Source organism: Cavia porcellus, unplaced genomic scaffold (genome assembly GCF_034190915.1).
Source record: "Cavia porcellus strain 051 isolate PalLab524CR breed Dunkin Hartley unplaced genomic scaffold, mCavPor4.1 scaffold_34, whole genome shotgun sequence".
NCBI classification, from domain to species: Eukaryota; Metazoa; Chordata; class Mammalia; order Rodentia; family Caviidae; genus Cavia; species Cavia porcellus.
Genome location: NW_026947517.1, coordinates 8,663,707 through 8,691,038, shown reverse-complemented (window position 1 = coordinate 8,691,038; position 27,332 = coordinate 8,663,707). Strand labels below are relative to the sequence as shown.

General features: G+C 40.5%; 1 protein-coding gene across 6 annotated transcripts in view; it reads right to left on the bottom strand.

The window, feature by feature from the left end:
* Positions 1-19,930: 19,930 nt before the first annotated feature.
* Positions 19,931-27,332, bottom strand: part of LOC106026198 (zinc finger protein 709-like) — a 110,084-nt gene continuing 102,682 nt past the window's right edge. For all 6 annotated transcript variants that reach the window (XM_063243179.1, XM_063243180.1, XM_063243181.1 and 3 more), the window contains one exon: positions 19,931-26,110. In XM_063243179.1, coding sequence (XP_063099249.1) covers positions 24,787-26,110 — 1,324 coding nt within the window. In that variant the 3' untranslated portion in view covers positions 19,931-24,786. The remainder of the gene's footprint in view (positions 26,111-27,332) is intronic.

The following is a 27,332-nucleotide window of genomic DNA, read 5'->3' as shown; positions in this document are numbered from 1 at the left end:
AACAGGGTTGAAGGTTTAGTTCAGCGGTACAAGTGCGCAACTGGCAAACCTGAGCATAAGTTCAATCCTCAGTAACCTAACTCTGATTTTTAAAAATGATTGCAAGTGTACCTTAACAGTTTGTTAGCTAATCATACACAAGACATATAATCTGGTAATTTCACATCTAAGTACTTATTCTTTGAAATAAAAGCCTATGTCCAATCAATACTGTGTATACGAATGGCTGTGGCAGCTGGCTTTCCAGGGCCAACCCAGAAACAGCACAAATCGGATCAGTAGAAGGGTGACAGATGCATGAACAAGTTGCAGTTGGCAAGTTCCGCCCCATGAGAGTGTGTGGTGGCTCCACCACTACTAAACAACAGTATGTGGACAGCCCAGCACAGAGACGCTGCTTGAAGGAGACCAACCAAGAGAATCGAGAACAGGCTCAGTGCCATCACCTCTAGGAAAGGCAAACTACCCAGCAGGGACACAAAGCCCATGGTCCACTTGGGATGGGAGAACAGGAAATGAAAACAGTGACTTGGAGACAAATTACCCAGGAGGGATGTCCCGTGTCCTTCATCAGCACTGGGTGGTGATGTCTATGGCCTTGCAAAGCCTCCCCTTGCCCTCACCACCTGTTGTCCCTCCTCAATGGAAGTCAGAGTACGGAGCACTACAGTGTGTGGCTGATGAAAACATCTAAGAATGAAATGATCATTCATAGGCATGTGAGAGTAAAACTTGCTATGAATCCTCCTTTCCTGTACACATGGGTGTTATAACATGAAACATTTCATATCCTTCAAGGAAAATTATTATGGGCATTCTGGGAACAGCTCCATGCTCCTTAGTGATAATGAAATGAAACTAACATAAATCCAGAAAAGACAGTCAAAATAAAATTTGAGGAATCTCTTAATGTAGAAATTGTGCACCTCATCCTCAAAGGAAAGGATCATTTGGATGGAAAAGTCTAAAAACACACACATTTTGCTAGTTTTTTAACTTGCTGTTTCTGAGGACACAGATTAGCTCACAATAAAAATAAAGGACGAATCAGAGGGGGAGCCTCAACTGTGGACCGCAGGACATGACCTTACTTCCTTGGTGACAAGTCCAAACAGAACTCTGAAGGCTCTGGTCACCAGCCACTGTGATCTGGTGATAGTTGGCCTTCATAGATGACTGGCTCAAGAGAGTGAACAAGGAACATGCTACGCTGCTTTCCCAGGGCTAGTGGCCCCAGCACCAGGACCCCATGTCAGGGAACCACGTGGGAACATATGGAGAAGATGGTTCACTTGGTCCAGATGCTTCAGGAAGCTCAACTGGAAACACCCAGCTGTCAGCAACCCAGGTCAGGACTCATTGGCACACAGAGGTGCCCAGAGGCGCACAGAGACAAGAGGAAGCCCAGAACACATATTCCTAGGCTCAACCACCAGCCACTTAGAGACACTGAGTCCAGGACTAGTTCAGATACAGGGAAGTTAAGTTCTCACCTGAGCAGCCCTGTGGGATTTGACCACCTGTGTATTGAAGTCCTGGCCATGTGCAAGCACCTCAGTCTTGGTTTACAACCCTGAACTGTGGGGTGCTGAATGTATCCAGAGTGCAATGTCACTAAGATGAAATGGGTACTCCATGGCAAGGGATTAGCTGTGGCCTTGGCCCCATGAAGACCTGCTAAGGAGGCTGTGCTGATTCCCAGGGATGACCTTCCACCCACATCAGTGACACACACACATGGGGAAAACTGTTCTGTTCTTTGGAAAGGAGATTGGAGAGTCACTCTAGGGATTTCAAGGTATGCTCAGGGCAGGAATTCTTAGGGATGGCAAAGTGTCCATGGCCCACAGGTATCACAGGAAAGTGGGTGGGTGTCATCAAGCCAAAATACACATGAAGACACACTGTGTGAAGACACTTTTCTGAGTACTGTCCATGATCTTGTAAACAGAACAGGTGCAACCACTGCCCTTTTGAGTTTTGATGTTCTTTGAAGGCCACAGAGTCAGAATTGGCATCAGAAAAGATATTGTTCACCTCAAGGAAGTCTTTCTGTGTCCAAGGCCTCCTTTGGAAGAGGTTACAGACCAAGTAGGAGGCCTTCCACAGAGACCAAGAGAACTGAGCAGCAGATCTTTGCCTGACCTAGACACTGCAGAAAGGCAGGATAGACATCGATGACTCCTCAATTCTCAGATATTCATGGAACACCAGCCCTGAGCCCTTGAGTGCAAAGACATGGCAGGTATCAGCCTTTGCCTTTGTTGAGCTGACCTGCAGTGGGGAAGAGTAAGGAGAAACTGTGTCACACTTCCCTAAAGAAGGGAGTGGTGTCATACCACTAAGCAAGGACTGCCTCCCACGGAGCATTCTGTCAGCCTCTCAGGGATCCCAAGGCCCACACTGCCACACTGTAGTTGGGAGAGGGTGAGAGTGGATACTGAACTTGCTAGGCTAGAGACCCATGTGCCCCTCCCTAAGGTAACCTGTGTAGGTAGTGTTAGAAGAGAGGCCAGACCTCTTGCTTTGCTACCTCCCTGTTTGCTTCAGGTCTGCATCTCCTGTCCTTGACTCATCACTGGAGCTTAACTCCAAGGTGGCTTCCCAGGCCAAGCTTCTCATGGACCATCTGGAGCCTCCTAAGTCCCTGGTGCCTAAGTCATAGGGTAAGAAGCCCTGGATGTGGGTTGTGGCCTTGAGAGGGTGGAATGTGCTATTGAACTCAGCAATGTGCCCAGATGATAGGAGACACAGGAACATGATCCCCTCAGCAGACAGTGTGGGGATGCAGTCTGGGAGGATTTACTGGGGCTGTGTTCATGCACACAGCTGCCTCTGACAGGCAATGGGAAGGCTTGGCCCTGAGAAGTCCCTGGAAAGTCAGTGATGTTTTCTTCTCCTGCAACAGCAAGGGCAATTCCAGTGTATGCTGAATTTGCACCCGCAGAGCTCCTGCCAGCTCCACCTGCAGCTCCCTCGCCAGCTCTGTCCCCACAGCAAGAGCAGGCACATGTTTTCCTTTCTCCACCAGCTGCAGAGCTGGATCTCCTGGTGACTCCCCAGAAGAAGTCATCTCTTGACCTCTACCTGCAGGCAGCTCTTGACGCACTCCTACCATTCCCCTCTCTTCCAGATTTACTTATTATTCTATTTATTATTATTCTATTCTGGGCTGACAGTGATAGAATCATTGTAAATGAAATTTAAGGGTTTATTCTTGTTTCAATTGACAAGTTTGGTACCATTTAGTGCATTCTCCATATTGTGAAACCTTCACCTCTTCAAGAACATTTCAATCAACTTGCTACACAAATATATTTTCTTTTCTTTTCCTTCCTACAAGATCCTGGCCACCACTCATCCTATGTCCTTGTAATTTACCTGTCCTACCTTTTCCACATCACTGCAGTTGTGTTTCTCCTCTGACTTACCCTGCTGTAACTGTTTAATCTTGCCTTGTCTGAGAAGGGAAAATCCAGACAGACTGCATCAAGTTCTCATTCACGTATTCATGGACTATTGGCAGGGCATAGAAAAAGAATTCAGGAATTTTTTGTAATTCTTAGGATTCTTTGTTTTCTTAATTATGTTCCTGCCTTTATAGACATATACACATCAAAACTGTTACACGTTTAATTACATGTAGGTCATTTCATATCTATTTCATATGAACGAGACTAACACACTTTCTTTTGTTACAGAGCCGCACCATGGGAGTGTCACACCCATGTTTATATGTTAGATATTTCCAATGATAAATTATTAATTTTAATTATGAGTGCTTAACAAGAAAAATTCACAAAAGTATTATAGTTGTAATACAACCATTAAAATGTGAGGCACTATGTGCTCCAAGTAAAGTCTACGGCCTAGAATAGAAAATACAGTGTTGCAGGCAGGGTGTCCATTGAATTCCCCTGTGTTTTTTTTCCATACAATGTCATGAATATGGCTGCCTATGTCCTCTGCTCTGGACAGAGTAAATTTGCACAAAGTCTGGCTCAGCATGCCACCACCTATAAATGACATTTTTTCCCCAGTAATTCAGTAAAAGAATGAGACACATGAACACAGGCTGATTAAGAATAATGAGGCCTTGTGTACATGATTAAAGAAACATAATGGCCATGGATGCAAACAAATGGGAGAAATGAGCACTGGGAAACAGCAGTGGCATCTGGTTCCAGGTAGTAAAAACCAGCCCAGAACTAGAATCTACTAGGCTTGTGCCCAGACCACGAAGATCGAGGGCATCTAAGAGCTCTCCATGACTCCTTAGGGGCTGGGGTGGAGGTCATCAATCATAGATCTGCTGTGTCATGGTGTAAACCCCTGCAGCCTTCACAGAGGCCAGCTGATTGGTTGCTCCACACTATAAATGCTCCAGGATGAAGTTACTCCCCCAAGTCCTGGCTACACCTTGATGTCACTGGGGCCTGGGCAGCAGAAGAGGTTAGGTCACTGATTCAGCAGCCACTGGGTTTCCCACAAAGAAATAGCTGAGCATGTGGGTGCCCCAGTGTGAGCTAAGGTGTAGCTCCTGAATTCGATGGATGATAGAAAGTTTTCCCATGGTCTTTGAACCAAGTGGGCCTATAAAGTGTCACAGGCTTGGGGCAAGGCATCAGTGACAGCGAGTAGTGAGTTCTAAGTCCAGGCCTTGCCCTGCCCAATGGACTGCATGTGATAATGGCAATGTGAGGTAACCTGAAGATGAGGACCTTAGTAGGGATGGTATCAAATTACAGGCAGGTGTGGATGGGGACAGTGCTCAGGTGAAGAGAACCCCATGTGACCCTCTAGTGACTCACCCCTGAGCATGCTAGAATCTCCACAGTAAAGGACTATGTGTGTTATTCCACTCCCAATGGACATTTGAGAATCAGTGCCGAGAGAGGGACAATGCCAGGTCCGAGGCACAGGACATGAGCAGAGTGAAGAGGATAGGGGAGAAGTCCAAAGGAGAAAGGCCTCCTAGCACAGGACCCAGCCAACTCCCAAAGGCATTAGAAAAACAGCCCTCAAGCTCCTGGGACCTGAGCCTAAACATGTGGGACTGATTTCAAGCAGCATCCCAAGGGATACACACACATTGTGCGCACACACACAAACACACACACACACACACACACACACACACACACACACACACACGAACACACAGTGATGCCATGGTCACACACTGGGTTGCTCAAAGGAACATTGATCTGATCTATTCAATCTCTGTGCCTCAAATTCTCACCTTATTCCTGGGCTGAAAAAGGCTGGCACCAACACAGAAAAGTACAATATGTCAGTGGCCACCCAGAATCTGGAAGGCTGGAGGAGAGGGACAATCCACAGCAGAATGTAGTGGAAGAAAAGACCCAGTGCTAAATCCCAAAAAAGCAAGGGCACACAGAGGCAAGGTCACTACATGGGAGGATCTGAGCAGCCTCACTGAGATGGAACTGATGCCTGAACCTGAGACATGCAGGCCCTAATGCTGTACAGAGCAGAGTCTGTGTGACAGAAGACAGAGAACCAACAATTTAGAGATGCAAATTCAAATTTTTTTTTAGTCAAGAAAGGGATGAAAAGAGAGAACAGCGGGCCTGGTGAGAATAAGAGAAGGGAGGAGTGGGCAAGGGACAGGTGTGGGGGCAGAACCTCACAACTGATATAGCACATCAGTGACCACTGATGAATGTGTGGCTGTAAACTTAGGTACAACAGGTAAACTTCAATTCTCTCAGGTTCTATGGGTTAGGAATTCAGGAGGTGCTGCTGGGGGATCCACCATAGTTTCTCCTGATCAGGCTGCAGGATCAGTGGAAGCACATCTGTGGCAGAATCTGTTCTCAGGCTCTCTCTCTTGCTAATAGTCAGGAACAAGTTTAGGATGGAGGTCTGATGTCTGCTCTGTCTCTTACCCTTTTTCTCTGCAAAGAGTCAGACTCTCCTCAGGGAAGATGCAGAGATAGAGATACAGAGAGGAAGAAAAAACAAAAGAGAGAGAAAGGAAGGAAGAACAGAGGAGCGAGAGATCAGGAGATTGGTCACAGGCATTTTATGTGTGAACCTTGATAGTAACATCCCATCACCTCTGCCATTTTCTGTTAAGAACAAGTAAGGAATTGGGGAGAGAGCTCAGGATAGAGTACTTGCCTACCATGTGTGAGGACCTGGGGTAAATTTCAGACTGGCTAATACAAAGCTGAACAAAATTCACTACCTGTGACCCATGATCAAGGAAAGGGCTACTCGGGAGGTGGCCATCAAAAGGTGAGCTGTCAGCAGTTGAGCATGCTGGCCATGGGTGTAGTGACTCACACAGGTGTGAATGCGGCACAGTGCTGGTAGTTTTGGGGGTGCATCTGCATCCATACTGCTTGCCTAGCCTGTGTGAGGTCCTGACTTGAGGCCACAGAACCAATACATAGAAGAAATTGAGATGCTTAGGGAACAAAATGATGGCTGATCTGATGAACTTCTGCCCCCTCATGATGACACCAGGCAAACATGTCCAGGAGGTGAATGTCATTCACACCACCATACAGAAGGATCTAGGGCTGTGTGCAATGTATTCACCTCCCTCCCAACTTTTCATTGATTTCACCTCTAATTCTGTACACTGCGTACACATGACATCAGCCCACAAATTTAAAAGTGTCATCTCTCACCTCTGATGATGTCCCTAGGAAGCGGATGCCAACATGACCTCCATAGCTCAAGGGGACACACTGGAAAGGGCCTGAGAGGCATGGTGTCTTTTCTAAGTTGACAAGGGAAGTAGGAAGGAGGAGTTGGGTCTAAAACTAGGTCTTCTCAGACCGGGGATTCTGGCTTCATTGAAGTTTTTCCTTTCCCATGGGAAACCTTTGCCTCCTGCCAAGGATCTATCACTTGGGTGGAGTTGCTGTCTACAATCTGAAGGACACTGGGCAGTCATTCCATGTGCTTCCATGGTATCCAGAGCAAGAATCTCTGGGGGATTCCAGTTGACCCAGTTCCACACAGACATCATGGAGGGAGCTGGTGGGTGCCTTAAATCATCAGTGTACCAGGTATTGATCATGTTGCAATGACCAGAGCAGATACAAACACTGGTCTCTTGTGCTTCCATGTTATGAAGGCCATACAGGCACCACGGAGAGCAGACTATGTACCACCCACATTATGGTGAATGTGCCTAACTTCTTGGCCTCTGTACATATGGACATAAAATAGGGGAAAGCGAGACTCACAAAGGCACACACAATGGGGTGATGCATATGAACTGAAGGTGGAGGAAAGGCAGGCAGGATGCACTCCCACTGTCCACTCACTTCTCAGATAGTTATAGAGCAGCACCCTGTGGAGCACCCATGATTAGAGTTACACGGCAGACTCCACTTGCTTTCTCACAGAGGCAACGGGCCACAAGGGTGGAAAAGGGAGTTGCATTTCAGGCTTCCTACAGAGTGGAAGACATGTGGTAACAGCACTGTCCAGGGACCTCTGACAGCAAGTGAGGGCTGATTATGGTTAGCACACAGGATAACCTGGGAGGGCAGTTTGGGAGGGAGGCCAGACCTGGAGTGCTGCTTACACCTGTCCTCCTCAGGATCAGAGTTTCCCTTCTTGGCTCCTGGCAGGTGCTGCTGAAGAAGGTGCGATAACCAGCCCAACCAAATCTGATTGAGTTGGGCCAAGCCTAGCTCACTGAAAATGAGAACTGCAGTGAGAAGGAATTGGCCTGCGTCTGTTGGTTTCTGAGGAGGACACGGGGCACTTTAGAGGGAGAAAGACTCTCAGACTTGGGGCCCCCTGCAACACAGAGGCATGCAGAAGTGAGAGGGGTGAGGGAGAATGGGAAGTTTTCCTGGGGTGCATTTGTGCACAGAGCTGTCCCTGAGAGGCCCTGGGAGGTTTAGCGCCTGCAAGGAGCAAGGACAGTTGGGGATTTTTCTAAAGCAGGGCTGGTACCAGACTGAGCTCAAGGTCTACTTACAGATCTTGTGCCAGCTCCACATCCAATGACCTCTACAGCTCTGGGATCAACCTGAAAATAAAGGGCAGATAACTGGTCTGGTGGAATTCCAAGGCAGGTCTGTCACTGGCTCCATGGCAGGTGTCCTGAGCTCCACTCAGGGCTCAAGTCCTGCAAAGCACCTGCCCTTCGCTTCCCCTTCCCTTTACCTCTTCTATTTCTCTCAGTTTTCCTTTCTACTCTTAAGTCTACAGTTCTTTGAAACATTAAATTCTAAGATAATTTTAAGTTAAGATTTCATTAGTTTCCACATGTTCATTTGAGTCACACATAAGCACATCGTCAGTTGGTACAACCTTCACATCTGTCGAGTGCCAGCTTTCTGCTCAGTGTTGGACCCATCCATATCCCTGTTCTCTCCTGCTAGTCCCCACCCAGTGCTGACCTTTCTCTCACTGTGATTTACTACCCTGGGTCTTTCTTTTTTTTTATTTTTTTTTATTTTGAAAGTATACAACAGAACAAGTCAGAATAAAGCCAACTAAGATTGTACAGTGAAATTGATACAGAACTTCACAGCAGGTTACCGGAACAACAGTAATAGGTATCACAGTATATTTTCTCATCTTTATAATAGTTGTTCTTTCAATCCCGTATGTCAAAATGAGATGAAATATAGAACACTATAGAACTTATCAAAACAGAATATTGAATAGAGCAGTACCATTAATCAGAAAAGATCAAAACAGTAATAAAAATATTTGCCTTCAAAGAAATGGTAGAAGGAAGTCCCCCTTATTTGCTATGGTCAACTTCCCAGGAGATGCTCAGATTTCTGGTTCCCACTTGCTAATGGGTGGGGAGGAGGAGGGGAAGGAGGATAGGGGAAGGGGGGTATTTGACTCTTGGCCATGTAGCAGTAGGTTCACTATTGCTAAGCAAGGAGGCAGAATGATCATTTGTTTTCACATCGTCCTCAGTTCCAACATAGCTTGGATTTCAGGAGACACTGCTAGTTCCCGCCCTGGAAGGGCTGCAGTCTGCCACCCTGCCTCCGCTTACCAGGGAGGGGAGGTGCTGGCTTGGCTTCCCAGAGTTGTAAGTTCCAACATGGTGTGGATCTCAGGAGACACTGCTAGTTCTCCCCCTGGAAGGGCTGTAGTGGGCCACATTACTGCCGCTTACCAGGGAGGGGAGGTGCTGGCTTGGCTTCCCAGAGTTGTAAGTTCCAACATGGTGTGGATCTCAGGAGACTCTGCTAGTTCTCCCCTGGAAGGGCTGTAGTGGGCCACCCTGCCTCCGCTTACCAGGGAGGGGAGGTGCTGGCTTGGCTTCCCAGAGTCCTAAGTTCCAACATGGCGTGGATCTCAGGAGACAATGTTAGTTCTCCCCCCTGGAAGGGCTGCAGTGGCCCACACTACCACCACTTACCAGTGAGTACTCTGGGTCTTTCCGATCAGTGCATCAGATTCTGCTTGGCCAAACATTTCTGGAGGAGACTGGCTGCTACTGCTCTTTGAAAGAAGAGAAAATCCTAGAGAAAAAAAAAGTCTACAGGGAAAATGTAGAGACCATTGTGCATGTACTAATCTTTTCATTTTTGAAAATGTTTTCTATGATTTCAGTGATATAAAGGGAGCTACAAAGGGCTGATTCATTGCATTTGAAAAACAACAATAATGCCAAAACCAAAACAGGAAACCTTTCTTTACAACCAATAATCAGATAGATGGTTTTTATTACAAGTGTGAGTAATGGGTCCATTTTGTGAAGGAAATGGCAAATTCTTCTAACTCAAAGGGAATCACCAGACATGGCCAACAAGCACACAAAACACTGAGCCTCCTAAACTGGTTTCATCCAGGCACACATCCCTGAAATGTGCTGTTCCCCCATCCACTGACACATTTTAAGGCAGGTGCTGAACAACAATGGGAAGGGCAGAGCACAGCCATATCTCACAGCTCCCATCAGAGCTCTAAACAGCCTTCCCCAGAACTCCTAGGACTAAGAATGGAGTTTTCTCCCACACAGAATGCTGCACAAATTTTCAAGAGTTTGATTCACAATACTCTTTGAAGCAGGAATGAGCTGGGACCCTTGCTAGGCTCCACATAGAGTATGCACAAGGAGAGCTGTCTGGACAATGCTGTTCACTGCAGCTGGGGGGAACCTTGCCCTGGCCCCAGGGCCACAGAGGTGCAGGGCTAAGATGACAAACTCATGGCATGACAAGGTTTCCCCAGGGCCAGCCAGTACACTGGGCATCTCCACTGCAATCCAGCACCTCACAAAGCCAGAGACAGCACTGGGCAAAACCAGGGTGGCCAGTTAGATGATGGAGAGCCCTGCCTGACACAGCTGTGCAAAGTGTGTCCCTCTGGAGCTAAACCTCCAGCAGATCCCACTCATTGCCTTCCTCATGTCTGGCAGTGAGGACATCACACAGAAGCATTAGCAATATACTTGAAGTTTACTCAAACTAAATCATTTAGCTTCCCTTCAAGAATGACTGATGACTTCCCTTCAAGAAATGCACCAGTCTGGAAAATCAAGGCTGAGAACATTACTCTGCATTTTGTATAAATAAACTGACCCTTTACAAGATATGGTGGCAATACACGTGTGTGGGTCTGCTATGGCAGAGATGTGGACTCTCATGCATACAGGTTTCATAACTGCAATAGAAATTTTCAAATAAATGATGCATGTTCATGACTTTCTGTTTGTATTGCACTGCAGGAAGCGGGATCCAGGCAGCATCCTAGATTTACTGAGCTGCCTCCGAAAACCTAGTTCAAAACCCACCACACAATTCAATCACCCAACAATGAAAGCTCGGCAACGTGGTTCCTGCTTGTTGTGGCTGGTAGTTGACAATCTTGAGGTGTTTCTATCTGTGCCAGCCATCTCTGACTCTCTTAGCTTCTGTCGGGAAGGGTGTGGATCAGACCATATGTTTACAAGAAAGTTCCATCATGATTTCAGGACCAGTGCCAGCCTTTCATGTACTGGAAATAATTTTTCAAGTTTGGCCATAAGAAACCTATACCATGTGCTTCACAAGTTGAGGGTAAATGAGATTGTTTGAAACACCTACAAGAAACTCATTTTGTCTGTGGCAGAACCACTTGCTGCTGAAATCCATATTTTCGAGGTAAAAAGCCATGAGTCAGGTGTTGTTGTACAATATGCTAAAATGCACAAAATCTTCCCCAAGTTCAGTTTCTGCCTTACTTCCCTCATTCTACCAAGCCACAGAATGGATTCTGAGCATTCAAACACAGGGTTAGAATTGCAGTAGAGATCTGTAAAAACTTCAGTTAACTGGAAAGTGAAAAGACAAAGAAAGGTTTTTGTCAAAATGCACCTCTAAATATAGGCTTAAAGCAACAAAGAAACCAAGAAGAAGACAAAGAAGTCAAAGACAAAGAAGTCCAAGAGAAGGACAAAGACAAAGATGAAGAGATGAAGAAGAAGAAGAAGAAGAAGAAGAAGAAGAAGGAGAAGGAGAAGGAGAAGGAGAAGGAGAAGGAGAAGGAGAAGGAGAAGAAGAAGAAGAAGAAGAAGAAGAAGAAGAAGAAGAAGAAGAAGAAGAAGAAGAAGAAGAAGAAGAAGAAGAAGAAGAAGAAGAAGAAGAAGAAGAAGAAGAAGAAGAAGAAGAAGAAGAAGAAGAAGAAGAAGAAGAAGAAGAAGAAGAAGAAGAAGAAGAAGAAGAAGAAGAAGAAGAAAGGGAAGAAGAAAAGAAGAAGGTGAAAGAAAGAAAAACAGAAAGTAATGCCAATGTGTGGGGTTTTGTCTCCAATGCCTCAGCCTCATTTAGAAAGGAAAGGATCAAAATTTGCAGGATGGAAGGGTCACTGTGGAAAATGGACTTAGCCCCAAGACACTGATGGTGTGTCTGGCCCACTATGTAAGTCCAACCCAGGGCAGAGCCTGGAGCCTGGTGGAGGCTGAGGCCAGGACCCAGGAGTTGAGGCCCCTGGGGCTGAGGTGGCAGAGTCTTTGATGCACCCTGGTAGCTCTGCCTTATTGGGCGTGCTGGGCTACAGCATGGATGCGGTGGTAGAAAACGGTGTAAGGCAGGAGGTGCTGGCTCCTCTGCATGCTGCACACTCCCTGCGTGGCCTGAGCACAGGAAGATTCAAGTCTTTCTCGCTGGAAAAAGAGACTCTGAAGAAGATTCTGGGTGTCCTCTACCAGACACAGATGAGCACAGTGACTTCTCAGGTAGGGAGGGCAGGACAGCCACCACAGTGGGATCCACATGGCTTCATGTGTTGGGGGTTTAAAAGTTAGTCGTGAATGATGCATTGCCTTTCTGAATAAAAAGACTCCTTATTTTATATATCTATAAAGTGATGCTTGAATGTTCTTCTATATGCTTATCCTACATTACACATAAAAGAAAATTAAGTCATCCATTTCCACTCACGTATTCAAGAAAACAACAACTATTTATTCTTAAGTGAATTGAACAGGAGAGAAGTAATATTGAGTGGAGCACTATAAATAATGCAGTGGAACATAACATGGAAAAACCACAAAGACATCCCTCCCAGGAAGAGAGGTCTGCCACTGACCAGCTCCTCTCTCCTGTCCTCACCTGCTGTGAAGGCCTGCATCTCTTCACTACTGGGTGGAGAAATAGCCAGGACACAAGCTTTCTTCAATTCCAGGAAAGATCAGGGACATGGCCTAGGACATGGCCTTCTTTCAGCATTTTCAGTGGCTGTCATTTATAATTAACTCAGCAGCTGTGCTGTGGAACATTCATGGTTTCTAACTGTCCACACCTTAACTGATTAAGAAGAGAATATGGTGGCTATCAATCTCATTTTTTATAATGACACTTAGAATTGGAATTTCTAGGTTAAATGTATATAAGATGAATTTGAGGGTCGCAGATATTTCACCTGAATCCTCAGCATAGAGTTAGAGCCTGGTAGAGGAAGACTGAGTCTGCTCAGATCTCTGTGGAGATCTGAAGTCAGAGAGATGGTCCAGGCAGAGGTGCAGGACACCATGGCACCTAGCAGGAACCATGGCTAAAACAGGCCCAGTCCAGGCTGCCTCATCCATCAGTGAGTTCTAACGAAAGTGTCACACACTCCACACTGGACAGGAGAGAGCTGGAATGGTTCCTCAGCTCCTCCCTACATGTCTGAGGCCCCCTGTCTCACTCAGGGGAGCTCTGTATGAGAAGATCAGTCTGTTACAGAGCTCAAATTGACTGAATGGTTTCCACCCAGGTGAAAATCTGAACTGCCACATGTGGACTCACCGTAGCTATGGAGCAGGACAGGTGTTTACAGGGTGTAAGGTCATGAGATGGAGTCACTGCAGGCAGGTCAGGATACAAAGCCTTAAATAAGAGACCAGGCCCTCACCAGCCCCAGTTTCCTCCAGCAGTAACCAAACCCTGCAAGAGTGTGCATTAAAAACTGCATAACTGAAAGGAGTTACTCACAAAATTATATATTATGGAGATAGTTTGAAGATATAAAAGTAAATGGTAGCATCAGTAAATAAAATGAAACGTGACCCTTAAAGGATATGTGGTGTCCATTGATGTCCCCAAACTACATGCATCAGAAGGAAACAGTCTGATGAACAGAGCAATAAGGAGCACAGGCAATGTGTAAACATCACAGTTGCTTAATAACAACAACAAAGCTAGGATACAATAAGTGCACTGGTGAATTTTATCCAGTATATAATAAATAATAAATACTGATTGTTTTTCAATTCTTCAATCACGTTGAAGAAAAAACCACCACCAACTTCTTTTAAGTGACAAATCATCCTGAGAATGAAACCAGACAATAATGTGTTAAAAATAAAATAAATGAAAACACTCTGTTGGCTAATATTCCTAAGGAACACACACAAAAGTATTCAGCTAAATGTTTGCCACATTAACTCACCAGCATGTTCAAAATTAACCAACACGATCAACACTGGGCTCAATCTTAGTGGTGCAAGAATGTTCCCTCTCGCACAAACTATTAAGTGTCACTTACCACATTCACAGCATAAGGCACAGCTAACCCCTGAAGAGATTTGGAAAAACAGCTTTGAGAAGCTCAAAAGTTCACCATTTTTTCATGATAAAAATCATTCATAGACTATAAGTAGGAGGAATGGACCTCAGCACAGCATGACAAGCTCAATGCTTGTCATGGTGCTCAGGGGCTGACAAGCTGAAAGCTTAGCTTCTAGGGTCAGGAAGGAGACAAGGCTTGCAAATCTTTTCAACATACACTACTCAAAGTCCTGGCCATAGAATTTAATCCAGAAATAGAAAGCAAAGCCTTCCAAATCAGAAAGGAAGAATTAATTGTTGTTGCAGCTCTCCTGAGGTTGCAGCATTGTATATAAGAAATTTAAACTCCATTGACAACCTTATGGAACAAATTCATAAATCACTTAAATTGCAGGATACTTGAGCAACATGGCCTAATCAATTCATTACTACATACTACAAACAAATTGTAGCCTCAAATACAAAGAACACAATTCATTTCACAAATAATCAAAAATAACTAATGATTAGGGAAATTGAAGCAAACTCACATCTTCTTGGAATGCAATAAGTAGAAGAGCACTAATAGAAGAAAAGCCATACTGTGATGAGGGATGGGAAAAATTCATGTTATAATGTACATGCTACCCAGAGCAACCAGGTGTTTCAGTGCCATTCCTGTCAAAGTATCAGTGCCATTTTCCTAGAAACATGAAAAAAATATGAAAATTCACAAGGAAGTACAAAGAGTCTTCCTATAGCCATAGAAAGAACATTAAAAGTAGAGACATCAAAATACTAGTTTCCAGGTACTATAAAGTAACAGTAGTCAAAAGGGTTTTACACTGGAAGAAAAGGACCACAGACTAAAACAACTTGCCCAGATGCACACCAAGGGACAAAATCACTAGGAATTTTATTTTATTTCTTCTTTCCTTTCCTATTTTTTTCATTTTCTTTTATAGTCAGGGTCTCCCTGTGTCATGGTAGCCTGAGCTGAACTCAGAATATGTTGCAGGCTTGTCTGGAACTCCCAGGAACCCTGCTGCCTCAGCCTCTTGAGTACAGGCATTACAGGCATTTTCACCATTCCTTGCTCAGCCAATAGGTTTTTTTTTTATTTAAAGAGAAAAACAAAACTAAATGAAGCAAGACAATAAAAGGCTAGAAGTAACACAGAATTTCAAGAGAAAAAACATACAGTAAGAGTTCACCAGTTAATAGATCACACATTGTCAACTTACAAACTGCTGTCCAGATTACAAAATTAAAGCATACAAAGTGGAGATTAATACAGTGAGATTGCAGTAAGTTCTGCTCAATGATCGAAGAAAAACTCAGCAATATGGTTCTCTTTCCTACACATTTAAATAAATTTGCAGTTATATCCTTGAGATCACTTTCCTTCCTCTCTTTTTTACACTAACAATCACGCATTTTAGTTTCCATTACTTCCATAGTTTTTTTTAACTTTTTCTTTGAAGAGGAAAAGAAAAAAAGTTTGAAAAAATAAGGCCAAAAAATGAAAAAAAAAAAAAAAAAAGCAAGATGGACCAAGGAAAAACCCAATGTGACAAAGCAAAACAGAGCCATTTAGATTAGGAGGATGGACATAGCATAAAATGAAAAAAAAAAGGGGGGGGGATTACTAGGTGATCAACAGTGGTTACCATTATGCTTCTTGTTATCCTAAAAAGAGTAGCCTATATCAGCTAGTATAAAAGAATGGAACAAAACTGTACATAAGAGCAACAAAATCACATTGGAGAGCTTACAGGATTCCAAAGAAGATAATAGTCAAATAAAAATGGGCGTCATAGAATATCTGGTTGCCTTCCAAATGGTTGCCTATACCCTCAAACTTGTTACTATTAAGCAAAATAGAATATAATAAAATCAGTCAGAACTAGATATGGAGAACACTACAGGGGTTCAAATCAGGTTAATAGGGAAACAAAAAATAAATTACTATAATTTATCACACAATTTAAATTTAATTTTCCCTTAGTTAAAAGATACTAAGAAATAAATTAATTTTAAAAAAAGGAAAGAAAAAAGGGGGAGACAGATAAAAAACGAGAACGTATCAATATAACAACACCGGTTAGAATCAAAAAATTTAACCATCATTGTGTTTCACCCCCAGATAGCTTGACATTAATAGTAGTTACCATAGTGACTCTTTCCTTGAAATATTTGAGTCTAACTTTGTATACTATAGCATCAAATTTATCAAGACACTGTGAGACCATTCAAGAGAATGAAATTGTTGCAGGGAATTTAGAACCAGCTAGCAGAAACCAAACATCAATTTCTATATTATCTCTTTGTCTATAAAAAACTTGCTTATACTATCACCTACATTAAGATATAATAAGGTACCACATGCTAGAACCAATGGAAACAAATGAACAAAAACTTGATGGGGCTTCAAAACAGGATGATATTAAATCAGCACTAGCTATTACTCTCTTATTCTCTTCAAAATAGTCATTTGTAGTATCACAGACAATAAAATAAAAACACGCAAATTAAAACCATTCCAAGTAATGAGTGAAAACATTATATGACTTCAAACCAGTGTGACTGGGAATCATGATTATCATGTACTTTCATGTATTCTTATCGTTTCTTACACTAGGGAAACTATTCGGTATTTATACAGGTGAGTTTTATGTATTTCACTTATAAGTATGGTCTCGAACTGCTTCCATTTACTTATAAATGTCTCAATGTGATCATTTTTATAGCTCAGTAATACTTCATTGTATAAAAATACCACAACTTTTTTATCCATTCCTCAGTTGATGGACACTTACGTTGTTTCCAAGATCTGGATATTACAAATTGTGCTGCTATAAACATGGGTGCACATATATCCCTGTGGTATGATGCTTTCAGTTCTTCTGGGAATATGCCTGGAGTGGAATACCTGGGTCAAATGGTGCTTCCAGTCCCAGCTTTCTGAGAAATCTCCAGACTGACCTCCACAATGGTGGGAGTGTGGACCTCCACACTCCCACCAACAGAGCAGGAGAGTTTCTTTTTCCCCACAGCCTCTCCAGCATTTGTTATAGGTGGTTTTGTTGATCTTGGCCATTCTTTCAGGAGTGAGATGAAATCTCAGTGTGGTTTTAATTTGCATTTTTCTAATGACTAGTGATGCTGAACATTTTTTCATATATTTATTTGCCGTTTGTATTTCTTCTTCTGAAAATTGGTTATTCATCTCCGATGACCATTTTTGGATGGGGTCTTTGAATTTTGGGGGTCTGATTTTTATTAATTCTTTGTATGTTTTAGACAGAAGTCCTTTGTCTGAGGGACAGTTCACTAGGATTTTTTCCCAGTTTGTGGGTTTTCTTTTACTATGTTACAGATTTCTTTCGATGTGCAGAAACTTTTTAATAAGATGTGATCCCAGTTATTGACTCTGAGAAGTATTTCCTGTGTGGTTTGAGTCTTGTTCATGAATTCTCTACCTACCCCTATGTCTTCAAGGTTTTTACCCAATTTGTCTTCCAATAGATTTAGTGTTTCTGTTTTAATATTTAGATCTTTGATCCATTTAGATTTTATTTTAGTATATGGTGACAGGCATGGGTCTAGTTTTAGTTTTCAGCATATGGAGAGCCAGTTTTTGCAACACCATTTATTAAAGAGACTGTCATTCTTCCAGTGAACCTGTTTGGACCCTTTATCAAAGATGAGGTGGTTGAGTGTGTTTGTAGATGTGTTTGTATCTTCTAATATATTCCATTGGTCTTCAGCTCTGTTTTGATTCGAGTACCATGTTGATTTTACTACAGTTGCTTTGTAGTATAACTTCAATCAGGGATTGTGATGCCTCCTGCCTTGCCTTTGCTGCTTAGAACTGTCATTGCTATTCTAGGTCTCTTCTGGTTCCAGATGAATTTTAGGATTGATTTCTCGAGATGTATGAGGTATGTTGATGGTATTTTTATTGGGATTGCATTGAATCTGTATAACAGTTTTGGGAGAATGGCCGTTTTCACAATATTTATTCTTCCTATCCATGAGCAAGGGATGTCTTTCCATTTCCTGAGATCATCTTCAATTTCATTTTTCAATGTATTATAATTTTCCCTGTATAGGTCTTTCACTTCTTTCATGAGAGTAATTCCTAAATATTTCATTTTCTTGGTTGCTAGTGTGAAGGGTGTGGCTTCTCTTATTTATCTCTCTGTGATTTTGTTGTTAGTATATAAGAATGCTATTGATTTTTGAGTATTGATTTTGTATACAGCCATATTGCTGAATTTATTTATTATATCTTGGAGTCTTTCAATGGAGTTTTGGGGGTCTTCTATGTAGAGTATCATATCATCTGCAAATAGTGATCGTTTAACTTCTTCTTTTCCTCTCTTTACGCCTTTTATTTTTTTTTTTCATGTCTAATTGCTCTGGCTAGTATTTCCAGCACTATATTAAATAGGAGTGATGACAGGGGATAGCCTTGTCTTGTGCCTGATTTTAAAGTAAAGGCCTTCAATTTTTGGCCATTTAGTATGATACTGGCTGTTAGTTTGTCATAGATGGCCTTTAGTATGTTGAGGTAAAGACCATCTATTCCAATTTTCTGTAAGGTTCTTATCATAAATGAATGTTGTACCTTATCAAAAGCTTTTTCTGCATCTATAGAAATGATCACGTGATTCTTACTTTTGACTCTATTGATATGGTGGATTATATTTATTGATTTACATATATTGAACCATCCCTGCATACCTGGAATGAATCCCACTTGGTCATGGTGTATAATCTTCTTGATGACTTGCTGCATCCTGTTTGCCAATATTTTATTGAGGATCTTTGCATCTGTGTTCATTAGGGGGATTGGTCTTTAGTTCTCTTTTTCAGTTGGGTCTTTCTCAGGTTTTGGTACTAGAGTAATATTTGCTTTCAGGAATGACTTAGGAAGGATTGATTCCCTTTCAATTTCATTGAAGCGTTTGAGGAGTGTCGGCATTAGGTCCTCTTTGTGTTTCTTGTAGAATTCTACAGTGAATCCATCTGGGCCTGGGCTCTTCTTTGTAGGTAATGACTTAATTACATTTTTGATTTCATGAATAGAAATTGGGTTATTCAGCAGTTTTACTTCTTCTTGACCTAGCTTTTGTACTTCATATTCTTCTGGAAATCTGTCTAATTCTTCTGCGTTATCTAACCTTTGAGAGTAGAGGTTTTTGATATAGGTGTTGATGATCTTCTGTATTTCTGTTGGGTCTGTAGTGATTTCACCTTTTTCATTCCTTATTGCATGAATTTGAGCTTTTTCTTTCCTTTTTTTAATAAGGTTGGCTAGGGGCTTATCAATTTTATTTATTCTTTCAGAGAACCAACTCTTTGACTCATTGATTCTTTGTATTGTTTTCTTAGTCTCTATTGCATTAATTTCTGGTCTGATTTTTATAATGTCCTCTCTTCTTTCGGCTTTGGGCTTGACTTGCTCTTCTTTTTCTAGCTGTTTGAGGTGTAGCATCAAGTTATTTATTTGTATTTGTTTGGTTTTCCTGATGTGGGAACTCAGTGCAATAAATTTCCCTCTGAAGACAGCTTTCATTGCATCCCACGGATTCTGGCAAGTTATATTTGTGTTTTCATTTGTTTGTAGGTATTGTTTAATTTCCTCTGTGACCCACTGATTACTCAAGAGTGTGTTAATTCATTTTCCATGTGTTTATGGGATTTTTGCAGTATCTTTTATCATTAATTACTAATTTCATAGCGCTATGATCTGATAACATGCAGGGGATGATTTCAACTCTTTTGCATTTCTTTAAATATGTTCTATGAGTTAATATATGGTCTATTTTAGAGAATGACCCATGTACTGCTGAGAAATATGTGTATTCTGTTGTTGTTGGGCGGAATACTCTGTATATGTCTATCAATTCCATTTGTTTACAGGTGTGATTCAGTTCTTTTATCTCTTTGCTGATTTTCTGTCCTGTTGATCTGTCCATTGTTGTCAATGGTGTGTTAAAATCTCCTGTTATAATTGTATTACTGCTAATTTGGTTTTTCATTTCTGATGTTACGTGTTTTACATAACTTGGTGCTTTGGAATTTGGTGCATATATATTTAAGATAGTTATCTCTTCCTCTTGAAGTTTTCTCGTAACCAATATGCAGTGACTTGCTTTGTCTCTTCTGATCATTATTGGTTTGAAGTTCACATTGTCTGCAAACAGAATAGCTACCCCCCTTTTTTTTGAGTTCCTATTGAATGAAGTATTGTTTTCCATCCTTTGACTTTCAGTCTGTCAGTATCCTTTTGGGTTAGATGGGTTTCTTGTATACAGCATATGGTTGGATTTTGTTTCTTGATCCATTCTGCCAGTCTATTTCTTTTAATTAGTGTGCTGAGACCATTTACATTAATGGTTATAAGTGTTATATATTGGTTTATTAGTGAGATGTTATCTTTCTGCTGTTGCATCTTTATCTTTTTGTTCTATTTGATTGTCTGCTTTGTTAAATGGTTTTTTCTTAAGTGTATCTAGACTGTCTTTCAGTATTCTTTGCAGGGTTGGCTTGGTGATCATGAATTTCTTTAGCTGTTCTTTGTCATGGAAGTATCTTATTTCTCCATCAATTTTGAAGGACCGTTTTGCATGGTACATTAGTCTAGGTTGGAAATCATTTTCCTTTAGGGTCTGAAATATTTCACTCCATGCTCTTCTTGCCTTTATTGTTTGTGTTGAGAACTCTGCTGTGATTCTATAGGTTTTCCTTTATGGGTGATCTGTCTTTTATCTCTGACAGCTTTTAATATTCTATACTTTTGTTCAATTTCTGGAATGGTGATTATTATATATCTGGGTGTAGTTTTATTTTGGTTATGGCTATTTGGAGTTCTACATGCTTCATTGATCCTGATATAAGTTTCCAATTTCATGTTTGGGAAGTTTTCAACAATTACTTCTCTAAATATCCTCTTGACATCCTTTGTATTGTCTCCTTCTTTTTCATTTATCCTTATCAACCTGATGTTGTTTTTCTTTGCGTCATCTTGCAGGTGTTGTATTGTTATTTCTTGATTCTTGTTATTTTTAAAAGATCTTTCCTTTCCTGTTCTCTGGCTGCAATCTTGTCTTCGAGGTCTGAAATTCTATCTTCGCATTCATTCAGGTGGTTTTTACAACTTTCAATGTTGCTTTTGATTTCCTGTATATCTCTTTGCATCTGTTTTATATATTCTGTTTGTTTCTTATATTGTTCATCCAGAGATTCTATCCTTTTGTTTAGTTCCTCCAATTGTTTAGCTGTGTCTTGTTTAGATATGTTCAGCATCTCCTTCATTTCTTTTATTATTTCTTTTTTTTACCTGATATATTATTTCTAGTTTGAATTCCTTCAAAGCTTCCCAGAGCTGCTTCTTTATTTCTGTTACTATTGTTTCAGGTATTTCAGGTATATGGCATGTATTTTCTTCTATGTACATGGCTCCTAGGCTTTCTTGGGGTGATGGGTTGGATGTTTGAGATTGAATTTTGGTCTTTGTCATTTTCCTATATTACTGTGTTTCAAGTGTTGTTTCAGGGTTTCCCCTGGTTGTGTTGTAAACTGACTCTTATGTCCTGGGCTCTTGGGACTCCTTTTGTAGTAGCTCCCTCCTTGGGCAGCAGAGCCCCTGAATTAAAAGAGGCTTTCCAGGCTCCTCTCAGGTAGACCTAAAGCTTCCTCAATTTGCAGTATCAGGGCCAGACCAGAGTCACCTCCGCTCAGCTGGATGCGCACCTTCCGGTCCCCAGAGGTGGTAGTTGGGCGCTGGGTGGGAGAGGCGGCAGCAGGGCCGGCCTCCGCTCAGCTGAATACACACCTTCCAGTCCACAGGGGTCATAGTATGGGCCCCAGGTGGGAAAGGCAGCAGCAGGGCTGGCCTCCGCTCAGCTGATATATAAGTAACCTATTAACTAGTGATTTCTTACTGTATTTTTTTCTTGAAATTATGTAGTATGTGTACATTTTTACTGCTTCGTTTTTTATTTCCTTTCTTTTTTCTCTTTAAATAAAAAATAATCAAACCTGGAATGCATATCTTTTATTTATTTATTTATTTATTTGGTACTGGAGATCAAACTCATGACCTCACACTTGCCAGACAGTTGCTTAAGCCACTGAGCTAAATCCACAGCCCCCCAATGTATATCTTTTACATCTTGTTATCTTCAGAGTAGTTGCCTCTACTCTTGGACTTGATACCAGTAAGCAAAGCAAATGTGAATAAATTCAGTCAAGGCCAAATATCATTCAAACAAAACAGCTTCAAAGAAGATCAGTCATAGAGGACAATGTAAGTAATACCAGGTTCCTATTAACTTAGTTTAAGTTAATAGGAAATTAAGGATAGTTACCATGGTATAACCTGCTGTTTTGGGGTTATCACTCTGTGTGCTCAAGTCTAATATAAATAGACAGACCAGAACAAAATGTAATCAAACTAAACAGAGCAATAAGACTACCGTAGCTTTTAAATCCCGATACACTTTTTTTTAAATCCTTTTTTTTTATTTAAGAGGAAAAAGAGAAAAACACAAAACAAACCAAGGTGGTGTAAGGGTACATGTAATACAGAACTACAAAAAAAAAAAAACATAACAGTAAGAAATCACCTGTTAGTAGATTACATATTATCATCTTGAAAATAGTTCCTCAAATCACAGTATCAAAGAATACAAGGTGGACATTCAAACAGGGAGACTGCAAACAGCTGTGTTCAATGATCCAAAAACATTGATATAGTCAGCTATTTAACACCCCTAAACACACTTGCTGTTACATCCGTTAGAGCTCTTTTTCTTCTTTTTTTTTCCCTCTCTTTTTTACAACAAAATTTACACATTTTGGATTTTATTACTCCTTAGTGCTTATTACTTTTTTTGGGGGGGGAAGAATACAGTCAAATATTGCAAAACAAAGCTGTCAGTCAATACCAAGGATAGACATAGCACATGGTGTAGAACAGAGTACAAGTTTATCAACAATGGTTATCAACGTTGTCCCTTGTTTCCTTAAAAAGAACTGTCTATCTCATTAGATATTATAAAGTTGGACAAAACAGTAGAGAACAAGACCAATAAAACTTAGGCATTGTAAACATTACAGGACTTCCAAAGAAGACAATAGTCAAACAAGAATGGGTATCTTAGTGAATCTTATTGTCTTCAAAGTAGTTGCCTATGTCTTCAAACTTGATACTATCATATAGAATGGAACAGAGTCTAATCACTTTTAACAATGTCCTCTGCCTTCTTTTATTAGGCAATTCCTCAACTTTCTCCTTCTCAGGATGCTATTATTCACTGTTCAGAGTGATATTAGTCTAGTTTCTTATGCTCAATTTGAGCATACATAAAGATAAAGACAGCTATTATGAAGAGAATGAGAGACATTATCGTAGTCATCTTCGACTTCCTCAAAATAAGTCTTGAAGACCAAAAAAGCCTGCATCATTCTGTAATTATTTGCTTAGATCTATAGTGTTCAGTATATATTTAATGCATGTGAAGATGGGAAAAACTATTTGGAAGAAAACTAGAGACAGTAAGATAAACAGTGAACATCTCCAGTGGACTTGCTTTGAAATCTGTGTTTCCTTAACTAGTTTTCTTATGAACTGTTATCTTCTGTTTTGTCATGTTTAATCTTACACTCTTTAAGAAAAATACAAGTGTGTAGGACAGATAAGCATATTAATAAGTTTTTGTTGGATCATAGAAGTTAACTGTTCGCAGTGTCATTATTGGAATATCACTTTGTGTGCTTTAATTTTATAATTTGAACAACTACTTCTAAGATGACAATATGTAACAAATCAACTAGTTATATCTTATTATTTTTCTGAAATTCTGTATTATTTCTACACTTTTTTTCTGTTTTTTTCTCTTTAAATAAACAACATTAAAATTCACAAAAATATAAAATATTTAAAGACAAAATATTAAGGACATAGACACTATCCATACTTGAAATTGAAAAGCCCATTTCAGTTTACCATGTTTAATTACAAGATGCCGTGTTGAAGCACAAAGACACTTAAAAAAATCTAAAGAGGTACAAGTCATTAACTGAAAACCATACAACATGTGCACTTGAGTAGAGATTCTCCTCAGATTTGGCATTTCTGTAAAATTTGTGAAGAAATATTGACATCAAAATTCTGTATTGATTATTTCTTCAGCTCTCCTAGGAATTTTTAAAGTAAACTTAGATCTACACTGTCTGAAGAGTGATGTTTTTTCTATGTATTTAACAACAAACATGAATTGCCATATTTCTCACATTGTTAATCCACATAGGATCCAGTGAGCTCTTTCAGATATGTAACAATGATCATGTGTGCTGAGGGTTCCCATAACACATAGAATTTATCGCTTGTGTGAGTTTTTTCACATATTTCACTTACAATATGGCTGCTGAAAGTGTCTCCACTTGCTTACATAGCCAGTGGTTCTTCCCAGTGTGAATTCTTTCATGTGTTTTGCAATGACTCTATGCAGTAAAAGCTTTGCCACATTGTTCTATACATAGGGTTTCTTATCAGTATAAAGTCATTGATGTATTTTACAATATCCACATGTGGTGAAAGCTTTCCCACATTCTTCACATACACAGGGTTCCTCAACAGTGTAATTTTTTTCATGTATTGGACAATGAGCATTTCTGCTGAAACCTTTCCCACATTCCTTACATATATAAGTTTTCTGCCCAGTGTGAAGATTTCATGCATCATGCAATATGTACGTGTGCTCAAAAATTCTCATGATACTTATATACACTGGTTTTATCTTGAGTGTGAACTTTCATGTTGCTTACAATGTCCATGTTGGGTAAAAGCTTTCCCACATTGCTTACATACATAGGGTTTCTCTCCAGTGTGAATTCTTTCATGTTGCTTACAATGTCCAAGTTGGGTAAAAGCTTTCCCACACTGCTTACATACATAGGGTTTCTCTCCAGTGTGAATTCTTTCATGTTGCTTATAATGTCCAGAGATGGTAAAACCTTTTCCACATTGCTTACATACATAAGGTTTCTCTCCAGTGTGAATTCTTTCATGTTTCTTACAATATCCCCGTGTGTTAAAAGCTTTCCCACGTTGCTTACATACATAGGGTTTCTCTCCAGTGTGAATCCTTTCATGTTTCTTACAATCTGCCCGTGTGTTAAAAGCTTTCCCACATTGGTTACATACATATGGTTTCGCTCCAGTGTGAATTCTTTCATGTGCCTTACACTGTCCATGTGTGGTAAAAGCTTTCCCACATTGCTTACATATATAGGGTTTCTCTCCAATGTGAATTCTTTCATGTTGCTTACAATGACCAGAGATGAAGAAACCTTTTCCACATTGCTTACATATATAGGGTTTCTCTCCAGTGTGAATTCTTTCATGTTTCTTACAATATCCCTGTGTGTTAAAAGCTTTCCCACATTGCTTACATACATAGGGTTTCTCTCCAGTGTGAACACTTTCATGTTTCTTACAATCTGCCCGTGTGTTAAAAGCTTTCCCACATTGGTTACATGCATACGGTTTCACTCCAGTGTGAATTCTTTCATGTGCCTTACACTGTCCATGTGTGGTAAAAGCTTTCCCACATTGCTTACATACATAAGGTTTCTCTCCAGTGTGAAATCTTACATGAACCTTACAATACGCACATGTTTTAAAAACTTTCCCACACTGCTTACATACATAGGGTTTCTCTCCAGTGTGATTTCTTTCATGTTTGTTACAATCTCCCCATGTGTTAAAAGCTTTCCCACATTGCTTACATACATAGTGTTTCTCTACGGTATGAATTCTTTCATGAACCTTACAATATGCACTTCTGTTAAAAGCTTGGCCACATTGCTTACATACATATGGTTTCTCTCCAGTGTGAATTCTTTCATGTTGCTTATAATGTCCAGATTTGATGAAACCTTTTCCACATTGCTGACATACATAGGGTTTCCCTCCACTGCAATATTTTTTGTGGATCTTTACATTGTGGTGTGCTTCTGTTTCTTTCACATTCACATTACCTTCTGCAGTACAAAGGAATACTTCTTTACACTGATTCCAAGATGTATGTCCATAGGACTTTCCTAGCTTGTCATTTCTGTAAAGAAAAACATCACATATAGGATTGATAACCATATTACTAAGCTTTTTTTGGAGAGTTGAACAAAACTGTTTGCAGTCTTGCTGTTTGAATCCCCACTTCATGTTTCACTTTTGTATTTGATTAACTATTTTTATGAACACCATATGTAATCATCGTCTTGCGATTTCTTACTGTTTATTTTCACTTTAAAAGTAGTATTATTTCTACTTATTGTGTTTTGTTTAGTCTTTCCTTACATTAAATTAAAAAAAAAAAGAAAAATTGACAGTGAAATGGGTCTCAGTTTAATGACTGCATTAATGTCACGTTCTGTTTTTAATGGCTGCTAAGAAATTCTGACCATGAAGCAACAGAATGGCCTTGTAAGATATGTTGAAAACAACCATTCCCAAAATACTGGTACACGTTTAGAAATCTTAAAATTTGGTACCTTTTGAAATGCAGAATCTTTAGCTTCACTTTGGGCATGGGTACATATGTGTATCACATACAGATCATTCTGATATGTTTCCCCATCACAATCTCGCTTCTGTCCTTAACCTGTAATTCCCTTTTCCATATGGTCAGTCTTACTTTTCTCTATCGACTCTCTTTCATTTCATTCCACAATTTATACTTTGCTTTCTCATCTAAAAGAAATGCTGTGACCTTTTAGGTTTTATAGCTCAGCTATTTCACTGAATTGCTAGGAGAAAGACCCATCTATTTCTTATGGCAAATGACATTATACTGTTTGTTTTTTGAGATTATAAAACACACTTTTTTTCTTTTCCATGCTGGGAATGAGCAACACGTATTAGCATAACATCTATAGCTTTTTTTAAAATCTGTTTTTAGAGATTTTCACTGATCATTAAGCTGTGAAGTTTGAACTTGAATTTGCCATTCTGCAAAATCTGATTCCTAGTTTGCTGGGTTTACAAGAATGCACAATCACAGAGTCTATTAATATTTTCCTTCTCCACAAGTCCAGTGATAGATAGCTAAGCTTCTTCAAGCCCTGATCTGTTATAACTTGATTTGCATTGTATATGAGTAAGCATGTATCTAAATTTTATGCAGATTTTGAGTTTTTAAAAATATATCCAGGACAAGTATGAGGGGATCAATTTCTAGAGAAAATTGCATACTGATATTCAGAATGAGTGCACTAACATTCCAACAGATTACTCAGAATTTTAATTAGAATGGCTGATTCTCTAGGGCATGGCTTGGA